Source organism: Meriones unguiculatus, chromosome 4 (assembly GCF_030254825.1).
Source record: "Meriones unguiculatus strain TT.TT164.6M chromosome 4, Bangor_MerUng_6.1, whole genome shotgun sequence".
Lineage (NCBI taxonomy): Eukaryota > Metazoa > Chordata > Mammalia > Rodentia > Muridae > Meriones > Meriones unguiculatus.
The window spans coordinates 14,333,404-14,358,809 of NC_083352.1; the positions used below are offsets into that span (position 1 = coordinate 14,333,404).

Genomic DNA, 25,406 nt, shown 5'->3' on the forward strand with positions numbered 1-25,406 from the left:
AGTTGTCACATCAATCTAGTCCAGCCAGGAAAGGTTCTCCACTTTTTCTAAAGACAATGGGACATGGCTGGGTCCACTTGGATAATTGAGCATCTTCCTACCTAAGATCCACTGTTTCATCACACATATAATGCCTGTTTTGGCATTTAAGGTTCTACATTCACAGGTCTCCACAGGCTCTTATATTCGCATTCTTAGTTCCAAGCTGGTAAGGAAGGATTAGGAGGTGTAGCCTTGTTGGAGGAGTGTGTCACTGGGAGTAGGCTTTAAGGTTTCAAAAGCCCACGCCAAGCCTAGTATCTTTCAGCCTGTGGATCAGAATATAGCTGCCAGCTACTTCTCCAGCTCCACACCCATCTTCTTACCACCGTGTTCTCCACCATAATATGGACTAGAACTCTGAAATTATAAGCAAACCTCCAATTAAATGCTTTCTTTTATTGGTCACGGTGTCTCTTCACAGCAATAGAGCAGTGACTAAGACAAACACCATCCAAGAAGCACATTCATCACTCCCTCCGATAATACATAATACCCTTAAGTGTATGCGAAATGGGAAGAGCATGACTTGATGACTGACTACCATTTATTTTAAACCACAAGCGCAGGGGATGGATGAGTAGCAGGCACCTGTACTGACAACGGCCTATGGCTTCTCAGGTTTCCTTCTGATTGAATCACATTTGTCAGGATGTGTTGTTCATTTTCTGCTACCTGGTAACCTCCACTGATCCTAGAATGTAACAGCTCTTCAGCATGCAAACAGTACATGCAAGCTCACTGCAGTTTAACCTAAATGAAAATTGCCCATACAGGAAATCCAGGTAAATTTCAATTTCAGATCAAGGTCAGTCTTCTTTACTGTAAACATATCTTCAATTCTCATATATTTATACAAAAGGAATCATTGGGTAATTATCTGAAATTCAGCTGGGTGTTTATATTTTTATTCATTAGATCCCATACTCTAAGCATCTCTTGGCCCTAGTGGGTATAAGCCTTATAATTCTACCTAATATAAACTAGTTCTTTTCTTCCTATGCTTACTCAGTCAAGTTCAATTACCTGAAGTTCTATGGTCACTTCTCTTTTGTTGCCAATAATCTGACTGTACCATTGAAAGAGTAAAAGATTTACTGTTCTGCTATTTTCTTTTATTGACTTTGTTTAAACACACACACACACACACACACACACACACACACACACCACATTCTTTCCAGGGTGTGGAGAACTAATGTGGTGAGAAAACAAAACAATGCTTGGACAAGAACAAAACATGGGGCCACTGCGCTCCCCGTGCTGCACCTGCGGGGGCTGGTGCGTACAGAGGGGAGTCAGTCAAGTGTCCTAACAGAGCGGTCTTTTCAAGGACACAGCTCAGTGGAAACAAGTCCAGAAGCCCTGGCTCTGTAAGTAGCTCCCAGGCCAGCACGGACACTCAGGAGCAGCAGCAGGTTCCAGGAAGAAGGCTCTGTGGCTGCTATATTCTAGCCCAACTTACAGATTAGGGAAACAAGGTGCTTGCCACCACTCACATGTCCCCTCAGCAAATACGCCAGCCAGCGTAGAGTCCCCTACTCAGTAGACTGTGCTCAGGATCACGTAAGCCCTAAGTGTTTGAGAATAGCCTAGGCAACAAGGTGAGACCGTGGGTTTTTGTTTTTTTTTTTTTAAAGGAGGGGGTTTGGGGGTGTAAGGGAGGATGATAAGGGAGGGAAAGAAAAGAAAGCAAGTACCCCATCCCTCCTCATCGGGAGCCTCTCTGGTACATGCTATCTCTGCTCCGCTCTTCACCCCCCTGCTCTACTTAAAGTCTCCCCAACCACCTGACAAAGGCTGGGCTCCTACTTTCCTACTTTCCCTAGGTAATCCTGGCAGCTGCTGCTCACCTCTGCTTCCATGGCCTCTTGAGTTCATGTAAGAAACCACCCTCTCCGCTGTTGCCATCTGGAAAATGCTACGCGTACTCTTAACCACACTTAATTCATCTCACTCTTTCTTCACCGAGAGCTGCACCACTCAAATCTACACCCCCGGCTCTGCACTGTCCTTCACCATCAGGGAAGGGCTCATCCTGGGCTCTGCTTCTCCTCCAGGGCCATTTCCCTCCACACACAGCTCTCATTCCAACTGACCCCACACAGTGCCTCTGACCTCTCGACTTCCTGTCACAACTGGGACAGGAGAAGGGTTTAATAGTCTTACAATGTTAGTTTTAGAATGCAGAGTTGTCTGAAAAAAAAAAAAAAAAAAAAAAGCCCAAATCAAGAATCTATCATGAGTGTCAGCTACGTGAGAGGCAGCAACTGAAAATTCCATTTTCTCTATCCTGCTGCAGACCAAACCTTGCTATAACTATCAACGTGCGAAGTGGTGAACAGGGCCCACCTACACAACTTTCCAAGTACTTTCAAGAGACATCAAGTGATGACCCCAACACAGTTCAAACCTGAGACAATGACGTACCAGAATTCACAAACACCTCAAATCCCATGTCTTCTACAGCCATTTGGAGTTCATCTGAGCTAACCATTGAGGGATCATAATGAACTGTTCCAGTCCCTTCTGCCAAAGAGATGGATATCTGCTGCACACCTTTCCACTGGGCCAGCATGCATTCGACGGTCTGAACGGAGGATGCGCTGGTAAGGCCAGTGATGGTAAGGGCCGAGGTACTGCCTGGGCCCTGCTCCTGCTGGCTCTGGGAGGGGTCTGGGGAAGGACTGCAAGAACCACTCTTGGGCTCATTCTCCTCTACCCCATCAGGAAGAGAAACTTTAAAGTGCCCAGGTGGTAGTGCCTCGATAGCCGTCTGTAGCAACGTGGGGGTGATACAAGAAGGGTCATACTGTATTTGGGCAGTTTTGTTCTCCAAGAGCACATGAATAGTTTGAACCCCTGGGAGTTGGCCTATATTTCCTTCGATATTCAAAACGCATGATTTACAGCGCATCCCATCTATTCTCAGCTGGATGGTGGCCGTGCGGTTCCCCTGGGGCCCTGGGGTCTCAGAGTTATTGGCATTCTGGTTAAGAGAAAAGGTTGGTCTCTTTAGGTTAGTGCTTTCTAACTTGGTGATGTCGATTGGCCCCAGCCTTAGGGGGGCTGTTCTGTTCTTGATGGCAGCTTCAAATCCCATGTCACAGATGTGGTCCCTGAGGTCTTCCGGCTGAATGAGGTACGGCTGATAGGTGATGACTGCCTCTTGGTTGCTGAGGGAGACTTTGATTCTCAGAACCCCCTGCAGTTTCCGGATCTTGCCTTCGATGGAGCTGACACAGGACTGACAGGTCATGCCGTCCACTCGGAGCTTGACGATTGCCTCCTGCGATGGGGCAGACCTGGAAGGCCAGGAGGCAGCCTTTCCTTCTGCAGTGCTGGCCTCGAAGCCCATATCCTCAATTTGCAGGCAAATCTGCTGTAGGGTCGTAACCGACGGCACATATTTGACACTGGCGCTGCCCTGTTCCAGAGAAACCTTAATGCTCACAATGCCTTTCAGGGTAGAGATCCTGTCCTCGATGGACTTGACACAAGAATGACAGGTCATGCCTAGGATGCTAACCACTCCGGTGCTGGCTGCGGATGAGCAGGTGCTGTCCAGACCCCCTTCGTAGCCAACATTGTCAAAGGCGAAGCTCTGCTTCATGGCATGTTCCCAGGGACGTGCAGGCAAACCAAGTTTAGATAAGATCTAAAAGGCAAGGAAATGACAAACAAGTTTATCCTTAAAACTAAGTGTAGTTGGTGGGGGTTTTACACTTGTGTTGCCAATTCCATAGGCACCCACTGCCTGAGGAAGAGTCACGAGCTCATCCCATAGGATCCTGAAGATTGTAAGAGTCCTTTAACTCTACAGAAGGTCAGCTTAGAATATCGTACTGAACCTGAGCTGGGCTGGAACTTCTCCAGAAAACCCATTTAAGCATCAACAGCAAATTGCCCAAAGACTGACTCCTAAGCCCCAAAGAGCTGACCAGCCACCTGACAAGTTGTGGTAACAGGAAACAAAGCTTGAAATACCCACTCAACACAACTCCTATGGAGCCCAGTGGTTCTGTACAACTTGCACAGGGACAAAGCAGGGGGCAGCTACCCAATGTTCCCCTGTAGGCACCATTTCCAAGCCCTAGTTCCAGCCTGGGCCCCACGGCCAGTGAGTGCCCAGCTGGTCTGGTCAGCACCATTTGTGCTGCCACCTATCTCCAGGTGTCAGTCAGAGCACATGCCCTGCGCAGCAGCCCAGACCCTTCTTCCTATCGCGTGATTTCACCCCTCCTGAGCCATATCCAACTTCCCGGCTCGGTCTTATCTCACCTATCTGCACTGGAAGCCACCCTGGTAAGTTTACCAGCTCCTCCCATACCTTCCCCCATCCCCAGATCCAGCCTAGGTCCAAATCTAGTGTTCCCTCCTAGTCCAGGCAGACCAGCTCACTGCAGCTCTAATCTCCAGGCTTAGACCAGAACATGCACCTTGTGTTCCAGCCCAGAGCCTGGCTGTCCACCTGCCTTCATCCTACCCACACCATATTGAAACTCTAACCTGAGCCTGGCCCAAACATCCTGTGCTCTGTCCCAGAATGCTGTGTCCATATCAGACACAAAATTAACCAAAAAAAAGTCCACATGCCACAGGTGTCATGACAAAAACACAAATATGAAAAATAAATTAGTACTCTAGCCACACCCAAACCCACCAGTCCTAAAGAAAGTTTTCCAGTGAGAATTACCTAGATGAGCATCAAGAAACAGAACTTAGAAGAACAACCATAATCTTCATCAATGAATTCAAAGCCCACCCCCACTGATATACCTCTGCCAACAAGGCTACATCCCCTAATCCTTCTCTAACAATTCCAACAACTGCAGACCAAGCATTCAAATAGATGATCCTATGGGAGCCATACTGATTCAAATCATTACAAAGACAGAATCGAAAAACTCAGTATCCAAACCAGAAAACTCAGGGGAAAACTTATAAGTAGAATGGGTCAAATAGAAGATAGACTATCAGGATCTAAAGATGAAGTAGAGGATCCAGACCAACCACATAAGCAAAAAATATGCAAAAATAAATTAAAGCATGGGGAAAGAACATGGATGACATTGTAGGAACACAAAACCTTCAAATTAGTCACAGATGAGGGAGAAGAATGTCAGGTCAATGGTATAGACCAGATCTTCACAAAGATCATAGAAGAAAAGTTTCCCAAACTAAGGAAAGACATACTCCTGTAGATACAAGAAGCACATTGAACACCAAATAGACAAGACCAGAACAGAAAATAACCAGAGCAATACACTAAGAATGCAGAAGAAAGAAAGTGCAAGGGAAAAGAAACACATGCAACAAATAAAGGAAAACCCATCAGAGCAACAGCTGATTTCTCAGTGCCAAAAGCTGCACAGAGCATTGCAAGTTCTAAAGGCCCACAACTGCCAACCTAGGCTACAGTATCCAGCAGAACTATCTGCCATAGGTGAAGGAAAAAAAAAGTTCCTGGGAGGTGTTACAGTCCCACCAGGCCTCTTTTTCCAGGCTTCTATCCAATACTCTATCTCGTTTTTCATCTTTCCTTAGCTTCCCAAGAGCCACTTTGCCTTGGCGTTCACAACAGCTAAGCCCACCTCAGCCCATCTAGGGCCAGGTGAACAGAGCAATGGTTTGGGTTTCACTCTTTATTGGCAGGAGTGGTAAACTCACTCTTTTTCTTATCCTCTAAGCTGACCTTCAGCTTGCAAAAAGATCACTGTTGTCCTTTCTGGAGCTACACTCAACACCATCCACTCTCCTGTTCAGCTTGAAGGGCCCTATCATTTAACAGTGGCAACTGGGACTCAGACTACTTTGGTTTCAGAGCCGAGGAGTACTTCACTCCTCCCAACAGTTCCCTTAGGGATGCCTAAGAAACTCTCAGGAACTGCATCCCAGAGAAATGTCCAGCTCTGGGAAACACTCCAGAGTAGCCCTGTCCCATTTAGACCTACAACACGGGCAATATCCCAATATCTCTGTGCCCTAAGATAACCCTTTGGCTTGCCTTCTAAAGAATTTCAAACAATTGGGCCTCAAATTGTATCTTAATATTCACTGCTTCATTCAATTTTCCATTCAGATCTAGCCTCAATATCCACTTGATAACCAGAACTACTGGCCTGAATTTGGTACATTTGACTCCTATTTTCTGCAGCCCTTCTACTTCTGTTTGTCTGTTAGACTACCATACTTCTTAACTCCTTTCTGCTAGGGGACACCAAGCCTCCATTATCTATGTAGGATAATAAACCCTCATTCCACAACAAAGATGCAAATCTCTTCAGCACACAACTTTAATTCAAGATCTTCCTTTCCCTACTATAAAAAAGGACCTGTATCTTTCTTTTCCATATTCATTTCTTCTCACAATTTTATCTACTCATCAACACAGCCTTTCTCTCCTTCTCCCCTTCCTGTATTCACACAATATATTCCCACCTCACAGACCCTGACAGCTTCTTGTATTCATGATCAGCCCTCAACCCTTAACTCCCTGATGTCTCCTTTTCATCATTAACTTCTGGCTCTCATTCTTGTACTTCCATAGTAGACTTCACCCTATATTCCTTTCAGTATACATGCACTACTTTGAATAAGAATAGCCCCTATAGGCTCATATATTTGAATGCTTGCTTATCAGGGAGTAGTGCTAGTTGAGAGGGATTAGGAGGGATGGCCTTGTTGGAGGAACTGTATCACTGAGATTAGGCATAGAAAAATGACCATGACAAAGTTGGTACCAGGAGTGGGGCATTGCTGTGACAACGGATCATGCTGTTTGCTGGGACTTTGGATTAGGAAAAAAGCTGAATGCTTTAAGTGGGGTTTAACAGGCCATCCTAGTGAAAGACAGCGGTGCTGAGAGCAATGTAGATTATAACCACCTGGCTCAGATTTCATAGTAAAAGAATATTAATAAGTGGCCTAAAGACCATTCTTGTAATATTTTGGCAAAGATATGCTGCTTTTTGCCCTTGTCTGAAAAAAAATATTTCTGAGGCTAACTTAAAGAGTTTTGGATTAATGACTTTGGCAGAGATTTCAAGATAGCCTAGGGTTGACTGTCTTGGTTATTAGTGCTCACCCTTATGAAGAACTGTAATGAGAAAAAGAAAGCTGAGTAAGGAAAAATGCAAAATGTATAGTTTGAGGAGAAAATAAGTACCAAGAAGTGTAATGGAGTTAAGTCCAGTGTCCAAGGAGATTAAAAAGCTTAAAGAGAAGCCTGATGACAAATGGGATAAAGGAGTGGTGACCTCAGGGCAAGATTCCATCCATCTAAGCTTCCAACTTGTGAAAAGGAATTAGAAAAAAAAGCTTAAACAGTGAAGGAAACCATCAAAAAACAGAAATCTGGTACAAATGTAATTGAACAGGGAGGCCATGTTCCAGCACTAGCAAGCAGCAGAACTTGGCAGCTTTAGCCACACAGTTCTGGCTTTAGAGTTGAGGGCAGAAGAAAGTGGTTGTGGACTCTGCCCCCACAGTTTAGAAAAACCACTAAGGCCAGGTATGTGTCAGGGAGGTATGTACCTTCAGGGAGACCCAGAGAGGCCCTTGCTTGAAGCTTTGAAGGCCTGCCTTAGAAACTACAAGATGCTGGAGATGGCAGAGTGGCAGGCTACGCTTGCCAAGGAAAGCTGCAGGCTGGGTATGATCCAGCCCAAGAGGGAGAAGTGCGTTGCGGTCAACAAAACTGAGTTGGAGATCATAAGAGCTCTTTGACATCAGACATGGAAATGCAGAGTTGGTAGTTCGTCCATCTGGTTTTTCAGACCTTTGGTCCAGTATGTTTTCATTATGTTCCCTTTCCACCCTTTTGGAATAGTAATGTACCTTCTGTGCAATTGTATGTCAGAAGTATATGATCTGCTTTTTGATTTTGATTTTACAGGGTATTGAAGTTAAGAGGTTGCCATGAGCCTCAGAAGAGACTTGGACTTTAGACTTTTAAACATGGTTGGTATTGTGACATACTACGGGGACTTTGAAGTTGGAATGAATGTATTTTTTGCATAATAGTGTGTTTACTATGGGAGCCAAGGAATAGAATGTGGTGGCTTGAAAAAGAACGGCCTCCACAGGCTCATCTATTTGAATGCTTGGTCATTAGAAAGTGACAGTACTTGAGAGGGTTTAGGAGCTTTGGCCTTGTTGGATAAACTGTGGCCATTGGGGTAGACTTTGGGGTTTCAAAAGCCCAAGCCAGTCCCAGTGTCTCTTTGTTCCTGATGCCTGTGGATCCAAATGTAGAACTCTCAGCTACTTCTCCAACACCATGGCTGCCTGCATGCTGCTAAGCTTTGCACCATGATAATAATGGACTAAACCTCTGAAATTTTAAGCACCAAATAAATTCTCTTACAAGAGTTGGCCTGGTGTCTCTTTACAGAAAAACAACACTAACTAAGACAATAGATCAAACAATACCTAATATCCCCAACTGGTTCTCAGACGCGTGCTCCTCTAAGGGGCAAAAAGGGCTTGTTATGCTACTATACAACATATGCCCCAAGCATACAAAGCCACATGCTATAGCATATCACTCATACCTCATCCACAGCCTAACATGCTAAACTCATAGCCCTCCTACCATTTAAAGATACCATGATCAACCTGTACACAGACGCCAAATACGCATGCAATATGGCATACCCTGATGCAGTCATCTGCTGGGAATAAGGCTTCTTCACGTCAACTCAAAATGGCACCTTTCTACACAAACTCTTACAAGCAGCCTGGAAGCCCGAACTAGCCACTTTCAATCACTGCAGGGGACATCAGCCAGGTTCCCAATGCTTCTACCAGTAATAGTTTGGCTGATCGAATATGCTAAACAAGTTCCCACACATTCACCCTTCTAAAACTAACACTGCTTCCGTTACTACAGCAGAGCAAGACAAAATTACCTCCCAAGATGGCTACTGGGATGGGTCATGGTGCTATCAAAATCAACTATTGATCTTACCCAAGGCTCTCAAACAAAAAACTTTTTTTAACTCTACATAATCTCTTCCACACAGGCCTCTGGCCCTCACTCAGTTCCTGGGAACAGGGGATTACCTGTCCCCACAGGACAGACAACTGTTACAATAGGTCTCCTCTGTTTACAAAGCCTCTCAAACCACTAACCCCAAGTCTCTCCTTTTTCAGACCTGTCAGGTAGGCTGGTCTCTCCCAGCTTCTGGCTGGCGGATACACTTAACTCAAATGCTTCCATCCAGAAGGTATAGATTATCTTCTTGTCCTACTAGATAGATTTATAGGCTTAGTTGAAGCCCCCAAATATAGTCTCCAAATCTCTAAGCACATTCTTTAACATCAAAGGAAGACCTACCCATTCCACACCAATCTCAATCCTCTGGCAAAGTGGAGCACAAGAATTGTACATTAAAACGTTCCCTAACTAAACTATCCACACACTTGCGTTTAGACTGAACCAAATTCCTCCCACTGGTCCCCCTAAAAGTCTGTTCCCTCCTATGTAAGCCCATAAACCCAAGCACCTTTAAACTTTTAGACGCTAGGTCCCTGGAAATCCTGGGATTGTCAGCCCCCTCCATTCAACATTTACCTCCCCTGCTCCACCTTCCTCTCCTCCAACACCTCAGAAAAATCCTTTGGAGCAACGTGGACTAAATAGTCTCACACCTCCTACTGAACCTTAACCCTTGAGGCCTAAGAAACTAATATTGTGTGAAGAGGATGGCAGCTGAGAAGGGAAGCCTACAAGGGGTACAAGGAAGTAATTTTCACTACATAATTTATATGCAATGCACATGGATTACCATTCTAAACACTCACTAATCTAAAGGTTTAGATTAAATAAATGTGAATGTAACATAGGCCTAGAACAGCAACTTGATTGTGGTTGACAATGATTAAACACCGATTCAGCTGAAAAGGAATCAAGAACAGAAGAAAAACTAAAAACTGATCTAAGAACATTTACTTCCATACACTATCACAGAAAGTAGAAACTGCCTCCTTGTACTAAGATACAACCCTTCCACCATCCAGTGTGTTGGAGAAAGAGAGCTCTATAGCTTTTTCTCTACCACCCTCCATGAGCTGATCCTAGCTCTGCCTACAACATACCAAAGCCAAGGTCACTGTGCCAGCTCTCAGTCTCTGCATGGCTGATTCTGCATGTTCCTGGCAGAAGGATTTTCGGAAGTGTTAGAAGCCATTTATCAGTGACAGACAATACTCCGCACTCAATCCCTTCTAGACAGGCAGGTTTTCTACAACAGGCATTTATGAGACAAAGCTTCTCAAAGCGACAGTTATGAAACACTTGGCCACCAAGAACCATCTCCTTCATTTTTCTGTTGCAGCACTGAATGAAGCTAGGGCCTCCCGCGTGAGCATTCTACCAGAGCCAACCCATAGCAAGAACAATCTGTGGCAGCTTTACGCACTGTTTGGATAGCTACTGGTGTAGACAAGCGATGTGTGTGTGCTCTTAAGCCCATTCTTTAACACAATATTTGCAGAGAGAATAAAAAGGAGCCTTCCTGCTGAGTTTCATACTTTAAATCTGCATAGGTTTACACTGAAAGGTCTGAACAACAGTCCAGCAGTAAGACAGCAGGCTAGGAAATTGTGTGCAAGGAAAGGCTTGTGAGGTACTCATCTCACGGGGGAGAGTACCTTGAGAACCTGAGAAAGAGCGTTTGCTAGCATCCACTAGAATCTTTTCTTGTTTATTCATTTCTCTGTTGTTTGGAACAGGTGGCACTATAGCCCAGAGCCAGGGCCACCCTGAGCACACGACAGGGGTGCTGCTTTGCTCAGCCTCACCTCAGAATTCTCTGGACCTCAGATTCAAGAGGAGGGGAGATGGAAATGATTGCCTCATGCAGAGTCGGGGTGTGGCTCTGTGGTGGAGCAGGTACTCAGCATTCAGGGGGGAAAGGAAGGAAGGAAGGAGGGAGGGAGGGAGGGAGAGGGAAGAAGGAAGGAAGGAAGGAAGGAAAGAAGGAAGGAAGGAAGGAAGGAAGGAAGGAAGGAAGGAAGGAAGGAAGGAAGGAAGGAAGGAGAAATGGATCTCATCCCAGGCATCCAGACAGATAGGTGTCAATATCTAATATTCTGAAGAATTGATGTCTCAAGCATACAGGAATATACACCATGCATCATTAGCACATACAATTAAGTTATCCTTAAGTATTCTAAACAATGTTTTTAAATACATATTTTGAAACTTAAAATTTTACTTTTAAAAAAGGGTTACATGTGTGTGTGTACTATGTACAGCATGCTTCCCTATGTATGTGCATAAAGAGGTCATTTGTGAACTTCAAGGGTCATCCTCTACTGCTCTCACTGAACCTGGGAGCTAGCCATTCAGCTGGCTGTCCAGAGCACCCCCAGGATTTGTCTATCTTCACCTCCAGTGCTGGGGTCACAGTGCATATGTATGTCCAGCTTTATGGTGCCGAGAAGCCAAGCTTAGACCCTTAAGGTTGCACAGCAAGAACTTTACCCACTAAGCCACCTCCCCAGCCCAAGTGAGTAAAATTAATAAGTAAAATCAACAAACTTTCTCTGCGTGTGACTGTCTGATTGTCTTGTCTGTGTCTCTCTCTGTCTGTGCGTGTATATCATGTATTATTTTCAACATCGGCAAAACAAATTCACAGAATAAAAACACCAAGACAGCAGTACCCTCTCCAGGTGGCACTCCCCACTGTCTCAGAACTTCCATTAGCAACGCTCAGTGGGGTCAGGAGCAAAGACCATGCTGTCACCTGCAGCAGCCTGAGAAACCCCCTTAATCTCTTAGGTGCTGAGGCAAAATTAGCTCCTTGGCCCCGATGTAGAAAAGAATCCCATACAAGCCAACATGAAGCAGAGTTCCCGCGCATTAAAAATTCGAAGGCGCTCATGGAAAGTACCCCCTGTAAACACAGGCGCGGGCTTCTCGAGAGCAGTGTGGTTAAGTGGTTTAGCACTAGGCATATGCACCACTTTCCTCAAAAGGTAATAACCATTCCTTTGCTCTTTCTCTTTTTAAAATTAAAACAAATCAAAACAAAACCTTTCGTGTATAGGCCAGAACCTGGAGGTCACTGACTTAGACAAACTGGCTGGCCAGAAAGCCACAGGATCCCAGTCTCTGATTCCCAGCACTGGAATCACAGATGCTATACAGCCCTCGCACGCACGCTATCTTTCACACAGATGCTGGGACCATCTAAGTGCCCAGTCTTCATCTTTTTCTTTCTGACAAATTACAGGATGGGATTACAATCTGATAAGAGAAAGTAGGGTTGTCCAAAGGGGTTGAGACATGTTTTTCTGCTACAGGGACTTTCTGATGAGAATCCTAGAAACTGAAGGTTTTCACTGAGAAGGGGAAAAGGCCTTGGACAAATGTCAACAGTGCTGGAATCCTTAATTCCAGCTAAGACTTTCAACCAGGGCTCCAATTCTTCCCAGAATCCCATTACCTTCCCACTCTAGTTAAAGGAGTGGGAGCAGTTGGGTTCACTGGGGGTTTGTTTTAAGTAGGTAGAAAAGTCTCTTCCACGTCCCTCTTCTACTTCTCTACCTACTTAAAACAACTCCCAATGAACCCAACTACTCCCACTCCCCAGGTAAGGAGGAAAACAAAGACTTCTAAAAAGCATTAAGAAGGAGTAAGGCCACAGAGAGATGCTCACTCTTCCGTCCCTCTCTTACGCTTAGACCTCTATCTAAAGAAGCAGAAAGCCATTCTAAGTTCCTAGGGTGGTGGGGAAAATGTCCTCTGCAGACAAAAGCTGCTTGTTCCAATGTTTTTGAGAAGGAAAATGTCCCCTTTCTGTTCATAACACAAGCACATCATAGTAAGCTGGCTTAGAGTCATAAAATAGAATGTAGGCTATGTTAAATAAGAAACACAAGATTCAAGCAAGCAAATTCACTAATCTAAAAAGCAATTTAAATTTTTGAATTAGATTGTGTGTGTGTGTGTGTGTGTGTGTGTAAATAGCATGCTTATGTGCAGGTCAAAAGACAGCTTTCAGGAGTTTGTTCCCTTCTTTCTCTGAGAAGGATCTGGGGGCTACACGAAGGTTGTTGGTACAATTTTCGGCAGGAAGTGCCATCTCACTGGGCCAAAGCAAATTTTAAATGCTTCCCTCAAAGCAACTTCTGGTGTCTTTTGTGAACCAAGTGACAACTACAACCTACTTTTCCATTCACCATGGAATCAGAAGCTCTCCAGTACTTCATGCTGTGACAATCCTGTCTCATCAACGATGTTAAATAGGATTTCGATGTTGACAGAGAGTAGGGGCTTGTCATCAGACCTGGAACTGACTCCTTCAGGGACTTGTTACCTAGCCAACCAATCTGAGCTTTCTTGGCTGTTACACATGAGGACGCCTCTTCAGGTTATGACTGAAGTAAGCGGCAACTGACACACACACTGCTCGGTGAACACAGACTTTGATCTAGCACAGGCTTGGATGCACTATGCTGCTCACCGTGAACAAGTCAAGGACGATGGGTTCCTAGTTTGGTTCTTCTGACCATAAACCAACTACTACAAATTCCCCATTTGAAGATTAAACTCTTTCTACAAAAAAATGCTAAATTTTAAAAATGGTACTTGAATAGAAACCTATAATGTAGATGTATCTACATATAAACAGAGAATGTTCCACAAACTATTAAGTTAAAAAATGTCAGGCATGTATCTGGGCTCACACATAAAATCCCAGTGCTTGAGAGGCTGAGGCACAAAGCTTTGGTCCATATCTGAAAATACACATGAGTGCACACAAACACATTCATATACATACAGTTAGGCATACATGTAGGGGGAAAATTATTGCTTCCATTCTCTTCTTTATCTTTCCATATTTTTCTCGTTCCATCATAAATGTGTTTGGGAAGGGAGTTTCCCATGAATTTGTTTCTTCTAATGAACTAACTCAATTTCATAACCTGTGCTTTACCTCAGTTGGCAAAACACTTGCCATGTAAGCATGAGATCTGAATTTGACTCAGCACACACTTGTTTTGTTTTTTGAGGCAGGGTCTCTCTGTGTAGCCTTGGCTGTCCTGGCACTTGTTCTGTAGACCTGTCTGACCTCGAACTCAAAGAGATCCACCTGCCTCTGCCTCCCGAGTGCTGGGATTACAGGTGTGTGCCACCACCACCCTGATTTCCTGGCACGCACATTTTTAAAAAGCACGTCAACACACACACCTGTAACCCCTGCAGCAGTGGCGTGGAGACAGAAGAGATCCCTGAGCCATGCAGCCAGCTAGTCTAGCCTGACTGCTGAGCTCCAGGTTCAGTGAGATTTTACTTCAAAAACTAAGGTGGAAAAATGACTGAGGAAGACATCCAACATTGACCTTTACCCTCTAGACTCACACACAGTGGAGTTGTAACATTGCCGGACAATTATGTTGATAACGCAAACTTTTTCAGACACCATTAAATACACGAGAACTGTAAATTCTACATAGAAGCCTGGGTTTTTATTTGCAATGCTTCACAAAGAGCTTTCACAATACAATGAGGAAGGGTCCCTCTCCCAGCTTTGAAAGGAGCAATCTGATGCCGAGGGTCCAAGCCTCACCTGTCCAGGCCCAACAGCCTACAGTGAAATGAAGGTGCCTACAAAGGCTTCTTTATTAACTTCCCTTCAGGGGGACTGCTACCCTGGCAGGACTCAGAGGAATCCCTGGGCCCAGAGATGAGCACTGGCCGTTACGATGTATCACAGCCCAAACCTCAGAGAGACTGAGTTTACAAAGTCTGGGCATTCTGAAGAAACGCTTGAGCATTTTCCCCAAGAAAATGTTCGCCATCCTTCTGTCCTAAGCACTTGCTAAAGAAGTAAACGTCAGCTATGATTCATGGACGCCAGTCACACAGTGCAGTAGGATAAATGCTCTGTTGTTCTTTGAGGTCCTAAAAGATTGAACAGTTTGCCTGTCTGCTGAATTTAATTTGAAGAGCTACAAAAAGAAACCTGGACAGTGACTCTGGGAAGCAACATAACCGAACTACACAGTGGCGTCCGCACCTGGCCTGCCTGAGAGCTATCCAACCTAGCCGATTTCAACCCCCGGCCAGGAATAAACCTGGAAAGAGCCTCTTGGAAATGTCTATAAATTCTTCAGAAATGAAAAGCAATTAAAAATTGAGGCATGGGCCAGATGTGGTGGCATATACCTTTAATTCCAGCATTTGGGAGGCAGAGGCAAGAGGATCTTCATGAGTTTGAGGCCAGCCCGGTCCACAAAGTGATTCGAGGACAATCAGGACTATTGCACAGAGAAACCCTGTCTCAAAAAACTAATAATAATAATAATAATAATAATAATAATAATAATAATAATTGAGGCATGTGTGGGAGCCCCAAGATCTATATCTACTGCTAAGCCTCATCTCTGATCAATAAATACATAAGTATCTCTGAGCATTCTGGTTAAAGAAATGAGAGCAAAATATAGAATCTTTAAATAAAATATTTCTATAGTCAACACCAGAGTATGATGGGTGTTCAGCATTCGCCAATCTTAAACACACACAATAAAAATAAGGAAAATAAAAACCCTCACAAAATTTGGTTTGGGGATTTTCAATGAGTGAGCACAAGGACAGGCGTGGTGATAGCTAGCTGTTATCCTGAGCACTTGGGACCCTGAAGCAGGAGAATTTCTGAAAGTTCAGGACTATATAGTAAGTTTTTTGGCCAATCTGGGCCACAGAGTAAGAACTTGCATAAAAACAAAACAAACCACAATAAAGCAACAAAAATAAAAGCATAAAAAGATAAGTCCTCACACTGGACTATGCAAGAAAAAAAAAATCCCATATAGACCACCAAGCAGTCCCACTAGGAAATGTCATTAAAAACACCACTCTTAACAAATCCTGTACCGCCCCTGCGCCCCCGCCAGCAAGAACATGTGACCTGTGGCCTAAGAAAAGTTACATTTATTTGCTTTGAAGCCACATTTTTAAAGTAGTTTATTTCAGACGCTAAGATCAACGAAATAATAAACATACTTTATAAACAAGAAAAAGGAAGAAACTGGGAATATGAACAGGAGAGAGCATTTGTGTAGTATGCTCATCACAAATAGAAGGAAAGAAAGACCCATTTGTCTAGCTTGTAATTTGGAAAGCTTGTGCTTAACAAAATGTCCTGAAAATATAAAGCAACAAGACCAAACTTTACACTTGCACCTTAACCCAACCCCATAGACTTGACTCCTGTCGATATGACCCTGTACAAACACCCACACACCCACACACTCACACACACACACACACACACACACACACATACACACACACAGAGCCAGGTGTAAACTGAGTCCCAGTCCCCAAGCCTCTCAGCCGGTCTTCTAGCGCACTGACCTGGGAACTCCTTTCCAGGGTTCTGGTTAAAACACCCGGTGACAATTCTTCCTCAGGCCGGGGAGAGTCATTCTCTGAAGACTCCGGTCTGGCCGAGCCCCCCAGCCCAAAGCTCCTCCTGAAGGAGCACCTCTTCTTCACAGAGAGCAATGTCACCTGTGGGTTACTCAGAGTTGCCAGGAGAGATTGCTCCCGAGGCTGCTGCACCTTGCCCTGAGCTTTCTCCATTGGCAGGTCCATCGTCACTCCTTCCCTTCCCACTAACGAAGTTCAGCTTCACCACACTTCTGGTGCTCTGAGGAAAATGCTTTCAAAGGGTCTTGCTCATTAGCAGGGACAGGCAGCCTTCCCAGCTGGACAAATTGCAGGCACGGAGAGGCAGTCTTCAGTCTGCAGCCAGCCCAGGGCCGCTGTGGACCTGTTTGCTTTGTTTATCTCCACCCAACCTAACCGGCACAGGTATGGGGTACTGCAGGCCCAGCACAATCCACAGAGTCCTGAACAGCAAGCACTGCATCCAGGAACTCAGCACCTAATCGTCTCCCAAGGCCAGGCACAGCTTCCTTCTGGCCACCTGTCCTCCTAGAAACCTGGCGAGAGATGAAAATGATGGGCCAGGCACTTCCTTGTAGTGCCAAGCTGTAAGGGTTTTCCTGGAATAATTTCAGTGGCCTCTCCCAGAGCTCCAGCACTGGCACAGGGCAGCCTACTGGGTAAGAGAAGTTTTTCCCGAACAACATGATTTGCATTCCCAAATAAGTGTTAGAAAGCTCCATGTTTTCTGTAGCTTTGTTTCCCCTTGACTTCAGTAAGAACTGACTGCAAAAACTCAGGCTAACAAGGCTCATCCGCCCTTTATATTGGCACAAGTGGCAAGAACTAATCCACAATTCAGGCTTCTCAGGCTACCTGCTTTTCCACCTGAGGATTAACAGACAGAGACACACAAGATTGTGGAAATCCAGGCAGATTTCCATCCCCCACCTGACCCATTCAGAGTCTGAAAGGAAGGTGTCTTCAAGCTCCATGAGCAGAACATACATGCAGACACTGATCCTGGCAACGCCTCCTGTTGGCTTGTGAAAGACACAGTGCAGAGTGAACTGAGCCAGTGAGCAGAGCAGCCATGTCTGCATTACTCCTCACAGCTCAGTGTGCTGCCTTCAGGTCACGAGAATGTGCATTTAGAACCCATGACCTTCTGGGTCCACACAATGACACCTTCTCTCTACCTGAAAATGACCTCAAGAGCTGCTTAGCATGCTCCATCCCGGGTTCCAGCTCCAGGATTGTAACCCACCCACCAACCAGCCCATCCATAAAGCTACCCACCAACAAACCCACCTACCAGCCTACCCAGCAACCCTCCCAAGAACCCATCCACCCACCAACCAACTCACCCACCAAACAAGAAGCCTGTTTGTTTTGTTTTGTTTTGTTTTGTTTTGTTTTGTTTTGAGGGAAAGCATGCCCACCAGTGGTCCACTTGGCCGAAGGCATTCGCTGTTCTTTTCCTCTCTAAGAATCTGACATCGCTATAACTTGTGAAGCATGTTCAGTCAACTCCTCCAAAACGTATATGGATTTTATTTTATCTTCCCAAGTAGGAGACAAGGACAAAGGGAACCTGCTTCAATTTCCAAGAAACACTGACCAAGCTAGAGCCTAACAATGGAAAGATAACTAAGGGCTTGGGCTCCCAAGCCTTCCAGCCAGAGCCCAACACTACGGCAGCTAAGACTGCTCAGAGCCTGCTTAGCTAGCAGAATGTCAGGTTTCTGCAGTCTTGCTGAACCTTGCATTTCCTTGAGGAAACACAGGTTGATAACTGAGGCTTATCTCTTTAATCCATTAGGCTACTACAAAATTGTAGACATTTAGGTAAAAATGTTCCCAGGGGTATCAGGTCTTTTAAAATATGAATTATTAAACAGTTAACTTTTCCCTGATGATATAAGATCTTTACAAATACAAATGCTTCGGCATTGTGACTGGGAATGTATACTTGGATTCAACCTAACTTGACTGTAGCCATCTTGAGTCATAACCATTATGGTTCTACCCTGACTGGTTTCCCAAAAATAGTTCCCTCCATGTCACAAGTAGTAAAAACCATTATAATAGTATGGAACTCCATGATCAGACCCTGGCCTGGGAATGTGCCTGACATCCTTGACACTAGCTTGAGAGCAATCAGATAAATGGATGAAGTCACTTTGGATTGTACTGTGTGTTTGCAGGAAGGCAGGAGTGAGGATCAAACCTGGAGAGTGAAACATGCTACAAGGGTGTTGTACCTGGGGCTCTGAGCCTCCTGACCCAGGCTGTTAGAGTCCACTGGTTTTGCTGCCACTCACAAGCTTCCTTTTGTAAAACACAATTCACTGCTCTCCATGCCAACCCATCTGTTTGCCCTTCAGTCTCATGGTACCTCCTGACTGATTCTCATCTTTGAGGGCCAGATCTTTCAAAAAGGTGGCTGAAGTATGCTGGGATTTATGTTCTAAATTCTTTTAAATAGTTTTATTCTGTTAAATCATGAACTTCAGAAAATGTAAATGCTTTCTTGTCCCAGGTGTCTCCTAGATAATCACCCAGATCTAGAACACAACCAGAAAAGTGAGCTAGCTTCAGTTTGGGAAGGACAGAAAGCCTGGAGCTTGTCCTGGGGACGACAGTGCACCTTTCTGTTGCTGCTGTGGCATGCATGCGTGCCTGTGGGTTTGGGCTTTTGTTTTTGTTTCTTGCTTCAGTGATATATTGAGGTAGATTCTGGGACCTCCTTCCCGAACAATGGGCAAGCAAACCTAGAAAAACTGTTAAGCAGAAGACTTACAGAACTGCAATATATTTATGATATGGAAATGTAGTTCTATTAGGAGGGAATGAAGACAGAGAAAGGGGGCATTGCAAAGCTTACAGGCAAAAGCCACTTTCTTGAGCCAGAATCCAAATTCCTCTTTCATCTTCCCCTTACAGCTGACCTCAGTCCTCTCTCCCAATGCCATCTCCCAGACTACCCTGAAGCACCCTGCCTCTCTCCGAGCTGCCTATGGGAATTCCAACAGCACTACAGTCTACACTAACTGCCTGTGTATCCAGCCCTTACTGTCAGAGAAATTCCAACCAGCAAGAACAGAACCTGCACTCGGAGAGACAGAAGAAACTCTTAACGAAGAAGCTGAGACCCAAGCACACGCTCTGTAAAGGTCGGCACCATTTCTCACAACTTGTATGGGTCTGGTAACTGGGGTGGTCTTTGAGACCCATGCCCACCAAAAGGAATCGCAGGAATGTTTACTGGAGCCAGCATTTTTGTACCGCGATGTTTTGCAGCAGCAATCCAAGTGTAGAAACATTTGTCAGTGTTATTGAACTTCAATGTGGCCAACCTGGGAAGAAAGACAAAGTGGTCCAATGCAACCTCCCAACACAGCCACATTAAATGAGTCTCCTTTTTCTGATTTCCTCTTTTAATTGGCCTATTGAAAGGAGCTGGCCAGACCTGCCTCAGGGCATAGGTTGTGATTCCCCTTCGTTCTACAGCATCAGTAGTAATTAAGGCCTACAAACTTTGGCAGGTAAAAGGATCCCTTCCTTAGCAAACAGGATCTGCAGTGTGACCTTTGCCAAGATAGCTGTGGTAATTATTCCCCCAAGCAGTGTTTATTTTTCCCAGCAAAAGGGGTAGGGGCTTTAACAAGCAGACAGAAATCAGCACACTTCGGTAAAACTTTAACTCCTTCATATCTACATAACCCTCTGGTTCCTAGGCAAAGATTTCTATTAAGCTATCATAACATAGTGCGATAATTTGGTTTTGTTAGGTGTACCTATAATATGTATATGTTTGCATACATGTATGTACGTATGTATATAATTTTTTTTCCTCATCATCTGTTCATCATCATTCTTGGAGCCAAGTGCCCTTTGCCCACCAACTTTGCAAGCTGATAATCCACTCTTGTGGCCACTGCCCAATAGGTGCTCAACTCTGAGAAATGACTAAGCTCTGGAACACAAGGATCTTCCATCTGTGCTAATGAGCAAATGTCAGGTATTACATGAGCCTGCTTAAACATATTTAAATAAGTGGTTGAGCTGTGTGTATAAAGCAGGGAAGCGCTCTCACCTACAATTCTTTAGGGTTTTCGATTCTTTTTTTTTTCTTTTCTTTTCTTTCTTGTTTTTGTTGTTGTTGTTGTTGTTGTTTTGTTTTGTTTTTTTTTTTCTTTTTGACATGGTCTTACCAGCTGTCCTTAAACTTACCATTACAGACCAGGGGGGATTATAGGCATGCACCAACATGCCTAGAATTTCATTGGGCTTTTCTGTCCCCTTTACACAAACCAGAGGGCAAACTCCATTATTCTCTTATTCATTCCTTCTAGAACAGGTCTTTGAAGTGTCTTCTTGCACACATGTATTTTGATTCCCATATGTAATCTTTGCTGTTTCCTAAAACAAAATTCACACACACATACACACACACACACACACATAAATTGTATATACATATATGTGCCACCAGCCCCCACACACCTTGCTGTCCCAAACAACTGTTTTGCAAGCTGAGAAGCCTGGGCCCCAAAGGCAGATGGGCAGCTCATGTTTCCATGAGCCCCTAGGACAAAAGGGCCCTGTTTTGGGGGAGGGACATCTGGCGAAGAAAACATTTCAGTACTCAAAAAGATTACTAGCTCAACCCAGCAGATCTTTCACTAGGAAGGGCCTCCAAGACCGACCCTGGGGCGGAGCAGGCCAGCCCTCTAAAGCACAAGAAGAGTCTCAGATTCTGTGACAGGACAGGACAGGACAGAATCTGACCCTAAGCTGCATGCTGGACACAGAGGCCCAGCAAGTTTCCCACACTGGCACATTTCCCAAACAGCACAGTCACCACAGCTAAGAGCCCAGTGTTCATCTGTCCTTCATGCCAGAACACAGGCCAATAAGACTGGAGGCCAAATGTTAGGTGTACACTCGACACAAGATCCCAAAACTCTGACTGATGCTCTCCTCTCTGCACTGTCCCAATCTTGCCAAATCTAGCCCAGGTCCCACATCCAGTGTCCCAGCCTAATCTGGCCACCTCTGCCTGCATCACAAGCAATTGCTAGGTTTCTCTTATGACCTGTCCTGCCAACTCCCAAGTTCATCCCATACCACACAAAACCTTCACCCAGCAGCAACTAACCCCATACTCCAGGATGGAACTGGTGCACACATTCTATCTGTCCACCTGGATTCATACCACCTAAGACCTTTCCAACCTCTCGGCCCAACCCGCTTGCACATGCTCTCTTCTGCCCCAATTTGTTCTGTCCATATCAGACACAGAACAAAACAAGTCCACATGCCCAGATCTCAAAGCAAAAGAATGCAAACAGTATGAAACATCAAGCCAGTATCTCCCATCCAAAATCCACCAGTCCTGTTTCAGAAATGTTGCCCATGAGAATTAACTTTATGAGCCCCAAGGCACAGACTTTAGAAGAACAATCAGAAACCTCATCAAAGAATCCAAGGAGTTTAAATCAGACACAAAGAAACAACTCGATGAAAGATATTATGAAGAAAGAGCTTAAGGAGAAAAAAAATACCTGAGTGATGATCAGCAAACCAAAAACAGCCTGCCACGGTGGTACCGCCATGGAGATGGCAGAGGCAGGAAGATCTCTTTGAGTCAGAGGCCAGCCTGGTCTACAGAGTTGCAGGGCAGCCTGGTCTACATAATGAGTTCCAGGGGAGCCAGATCTCAATACCGAGATCTTGTCTCAAAACAAACAAACAACAAAGAAGGAAAGAGAGAGAGAAAGAGGAAAACACAAACATAAGACTGATGGAAATGAGGAAGACAATCGAGGGCTTGAAAACAAAATTCAATGAAGACATAGAAATACTGAAGAACATGATGAAACTGAATAGCCCAACTAGAAAACTCAACATAATGCCTTACAAGTAGGATAGGTCAAGCGGAAGAGAGAACATCAGGACTTTAAGATAAAATAGATGATCTAGACGAAATAAAGAAGGAATACAAATAAATAAATAAATGTTAAAAAAATAAAAAAGAAAGAAAAGAAGGGAAGATACATGAGGTGTAGAACACCAGGAAAAAAACAAACCTTTGGATTACTAGGCATAGATGAGGGAAAAGAATCCCAAGTCAATGGCATACACCAGATCAAGTAAATCACCACGACACATCACAGATAAACACTAGATATAAATAACAGTATTGAAAACTAGCAGAGAAAAAACACAAGTCTCATATAAAGAAAACAAAACATCAAAATAACAGCTGATTTCTCAAAGGAAACTTTGAAAACCAGGAATCTGGAGCAATGCATTCCAAATTCTAAAAGATCATGAAGGCCAGCCTAGACTAATAAACCCAGCAAAACTATTTGCCATAGTTGAAGGAGAAAGAAAAACTTTCTGTGATATAGACAGTCTTAAAAAATAATATTTAAGAAACCAAACCTAAAGAAAACTTAGGATGCAATATTTTGGGCTGAAGAGAGACAGGAGCATAGCAGAGAGACTATGGAAAGAAATTCAACACCATAATATTATTAAAATGCAAAGTACCACTGAGAACACAAACAACTAACCAACAATAACCTGTCCACTATGAACACATATATTTAAATAATAACTTTAAATATCAATGGCCTCAACTGTACAATCAAATGACACAGGCTGACTAAAGGAATCAAGAAACAAAATCCATCTTTCTTTGGCCTACAAGAAACACATCTTAGCTTTAGAGATAGGCACCACCTTCTTAAAGGTTAGAAAAAAAGACTAAAGAAATTCAGATTATAAAGGAATACTTTGAAAACCTGTACTCCACTGAGTTGGAAAACATAAGAAATATGTGAATTTCTAGATTCAGCCAAAGTTAAACCAAGAAGTCAACAACCTAAACATACAAATTGAAATTGTAGTAAAAGCCTAGAAAAAACGAAAGTCCAGAACAGATGAGTTAAGAAGAAGATTGTCAGAAGTAGGACCAGTGAGTTTGCTGGGAGACTGTGTCTCTCAGGAACATCAGAAGCCACCCCCATAAAGTCTCAACAACGTGACTGTATAAACATGAGCTGAACAAGAACAACAACATTCAAGTGGATGGAGGGTTTGGTGGAAGCACAGAGGTTCTCACCCTTACACAGGCAACTAAGGAATGCTGACAGGAGTAATAGTCCTCCCCAGAGAAGAGTGCCCCAACTGGCTGTCCAACACCAAATGGTCATCCCTGAGAACACATATACAAGTAACATACAGACTGAGCAGAGTGCATTTATGTATTTAGGAATATACGCGAACACATGTTATATAACAACAATTCATGAAAAGAGGCTATGAATTTAAAGTGAGCAAGAAAGGGTATGACCAGAAGAGGACAAAACGAGAAACACTTTAGAATATCAACCTGCTATTTCACAGGTCACTGTGTGTCCGACCCTCGCTGGCCACTCTCTGCACCTGGATCTGCCTACAGAACTCCCCCTCTGCCCTCCAATGGCTGCTCACCTTGGAGTGAGCTGGATAATGAGATATACTGCCCCCTCCAGGCCTGCCTATGGCTCAAGCCCCACCACTAACCTGAGAGGTCTCTGGTGCCACCTGGAGGCCCAACTACCTCCCAGCCCTCTCACTTCCCACCGCTGGTCTCTTCCTTGTTATCATGATTCCCTGCCCCATTTCTAGCCACAGCCCCTCTTCCTGATATACTAAAATATGGAAACAACCCCCTCCCCCAAAAAACGCATTTTTTGGACTCCACCTGATGTTTTTTTTTTTTTTCTCATGGCTGCCTTTTGCCGCCTCAGTCAGCCGCCAAGTGACCCATATTTCTGGGATTTCTCCCATTCCATTCCACTCTTGAGTCCTTCCCTAGAACCTTATAGGCCCCACAGTGCTAAAGTGCTGGAATGCCACAGAGCCTTCTCGAATCTCCCAGCCCCTCCCCCAGCTTACCCCATAAGCCTCTTCAACTGTAGACATTCTCTGGCAAGCTCATCCAATCATGTGGAAATACCACCTTTCTTTAGTTTTAGCAGGCTGTATAAGAAAGCACTCCGGCTGGATCTTTTATGAATGATGATGCACCTCTCACAGTCTAGAGGTCAGGAGTCTATGATCGGGGTGAGCAGATCTGGGATCTGCTGGGCACTGCTCCCCACTTTGAAGAGGTGTACCCCAGTTGCATCCTCATATGGCAGAAGTGCTAAGGACTCACTCCTTCGAGCCTCTTTCTAAATTAATAGTTTCCTTTATTTTTTGCAATGAGATATAATTTTATCATTTCCCCTTTCCCTTTTCCAGCCTCGGTTATAAGGACACCAGTCCCATTAGGTCAACCCTCTTGAGCTAATTGCTTCCAAAGATCTGACTCCAACGAAGGAAATCTAGAAGACACAGGTTCATTCCCTGGGCCCACTTAACAGCCAACAACTCCCGAACTCCATGCTTAGGAACCCAGATGCTTTGTCACTATCTCCCTTGGATGTTTAATAATGACAACAAACTTAGCATTCGTAAAACTGAGTTCCCAATTCCCTCCACACACACTTCTGCAGTCTTTCACTGGTGCGTGAAATTCGTCCTAGCTATGGTCCAGAATTCACTACTGATAAAGAGTCTCTCCTATCATATCCGGGAGTAAATGTCCAGCAAATCCTGTCAGTTCAGCCTTCAAAAGACAAACAGTATCAAGCACTTAAAAAAAAACTTATGTGCATGAGTGGTTTGCTTACATGTCTATTTGTTGCACACTTGATCTCTTCAGTAGCCACAATAGGGTGCCAGATCTCCAGAAACTAGAGCTATGAATGGTTGTGGGTGCTACGCTGAGAACCAAGCCCAGTTCACTTGGAAGAGCAGCCAGTGCTCCTCAGCGGGGCCAGACCTCCAGCCCATCCCAGCAGTGTTCTTTTAAAATCTTCTAAAGAAGCCTTGGAAGGGTGCCTGTAATCCCAGC

The 25,406-nt window shown here is 44.4% G+C and overlaps 1 protein-coding gene across 2 annotated transcripts in view; it reads right to left on the reverse strand.

The window, feature by feature from the left end:
* Positions 1-25,406, reverse strand: part of Atp7b (ATPase copper transporting beta) — a 62,452-nt gene that overhangs the window by 28,394 nt on the left and 8,652 nt on the right. Inside the window, exons 1-2 of one of the 2 annotated variants that reach the window (XM_060381447.1) lie at positions 16,418-17,005; positions 2,470-3,697 (exon numbers count right to left, since the gene is read on the reverse strand). In XM_060381447.1, the coding sequence (XP_060237430.1) occupies positions 2,470-3,697; positions 16,418-16,657 (1,468 nt within the window). In that variant the 5' untranslated portion in view covers positions 16,658-17,005. Of the gene's footprint in view, positions 1-2,469; positions 3,698-16,417; positions 17,006-25,406 lie in introns of those variants that run through there. The other variant, XM_021661093.2, reaches the window with a different exon arrangement.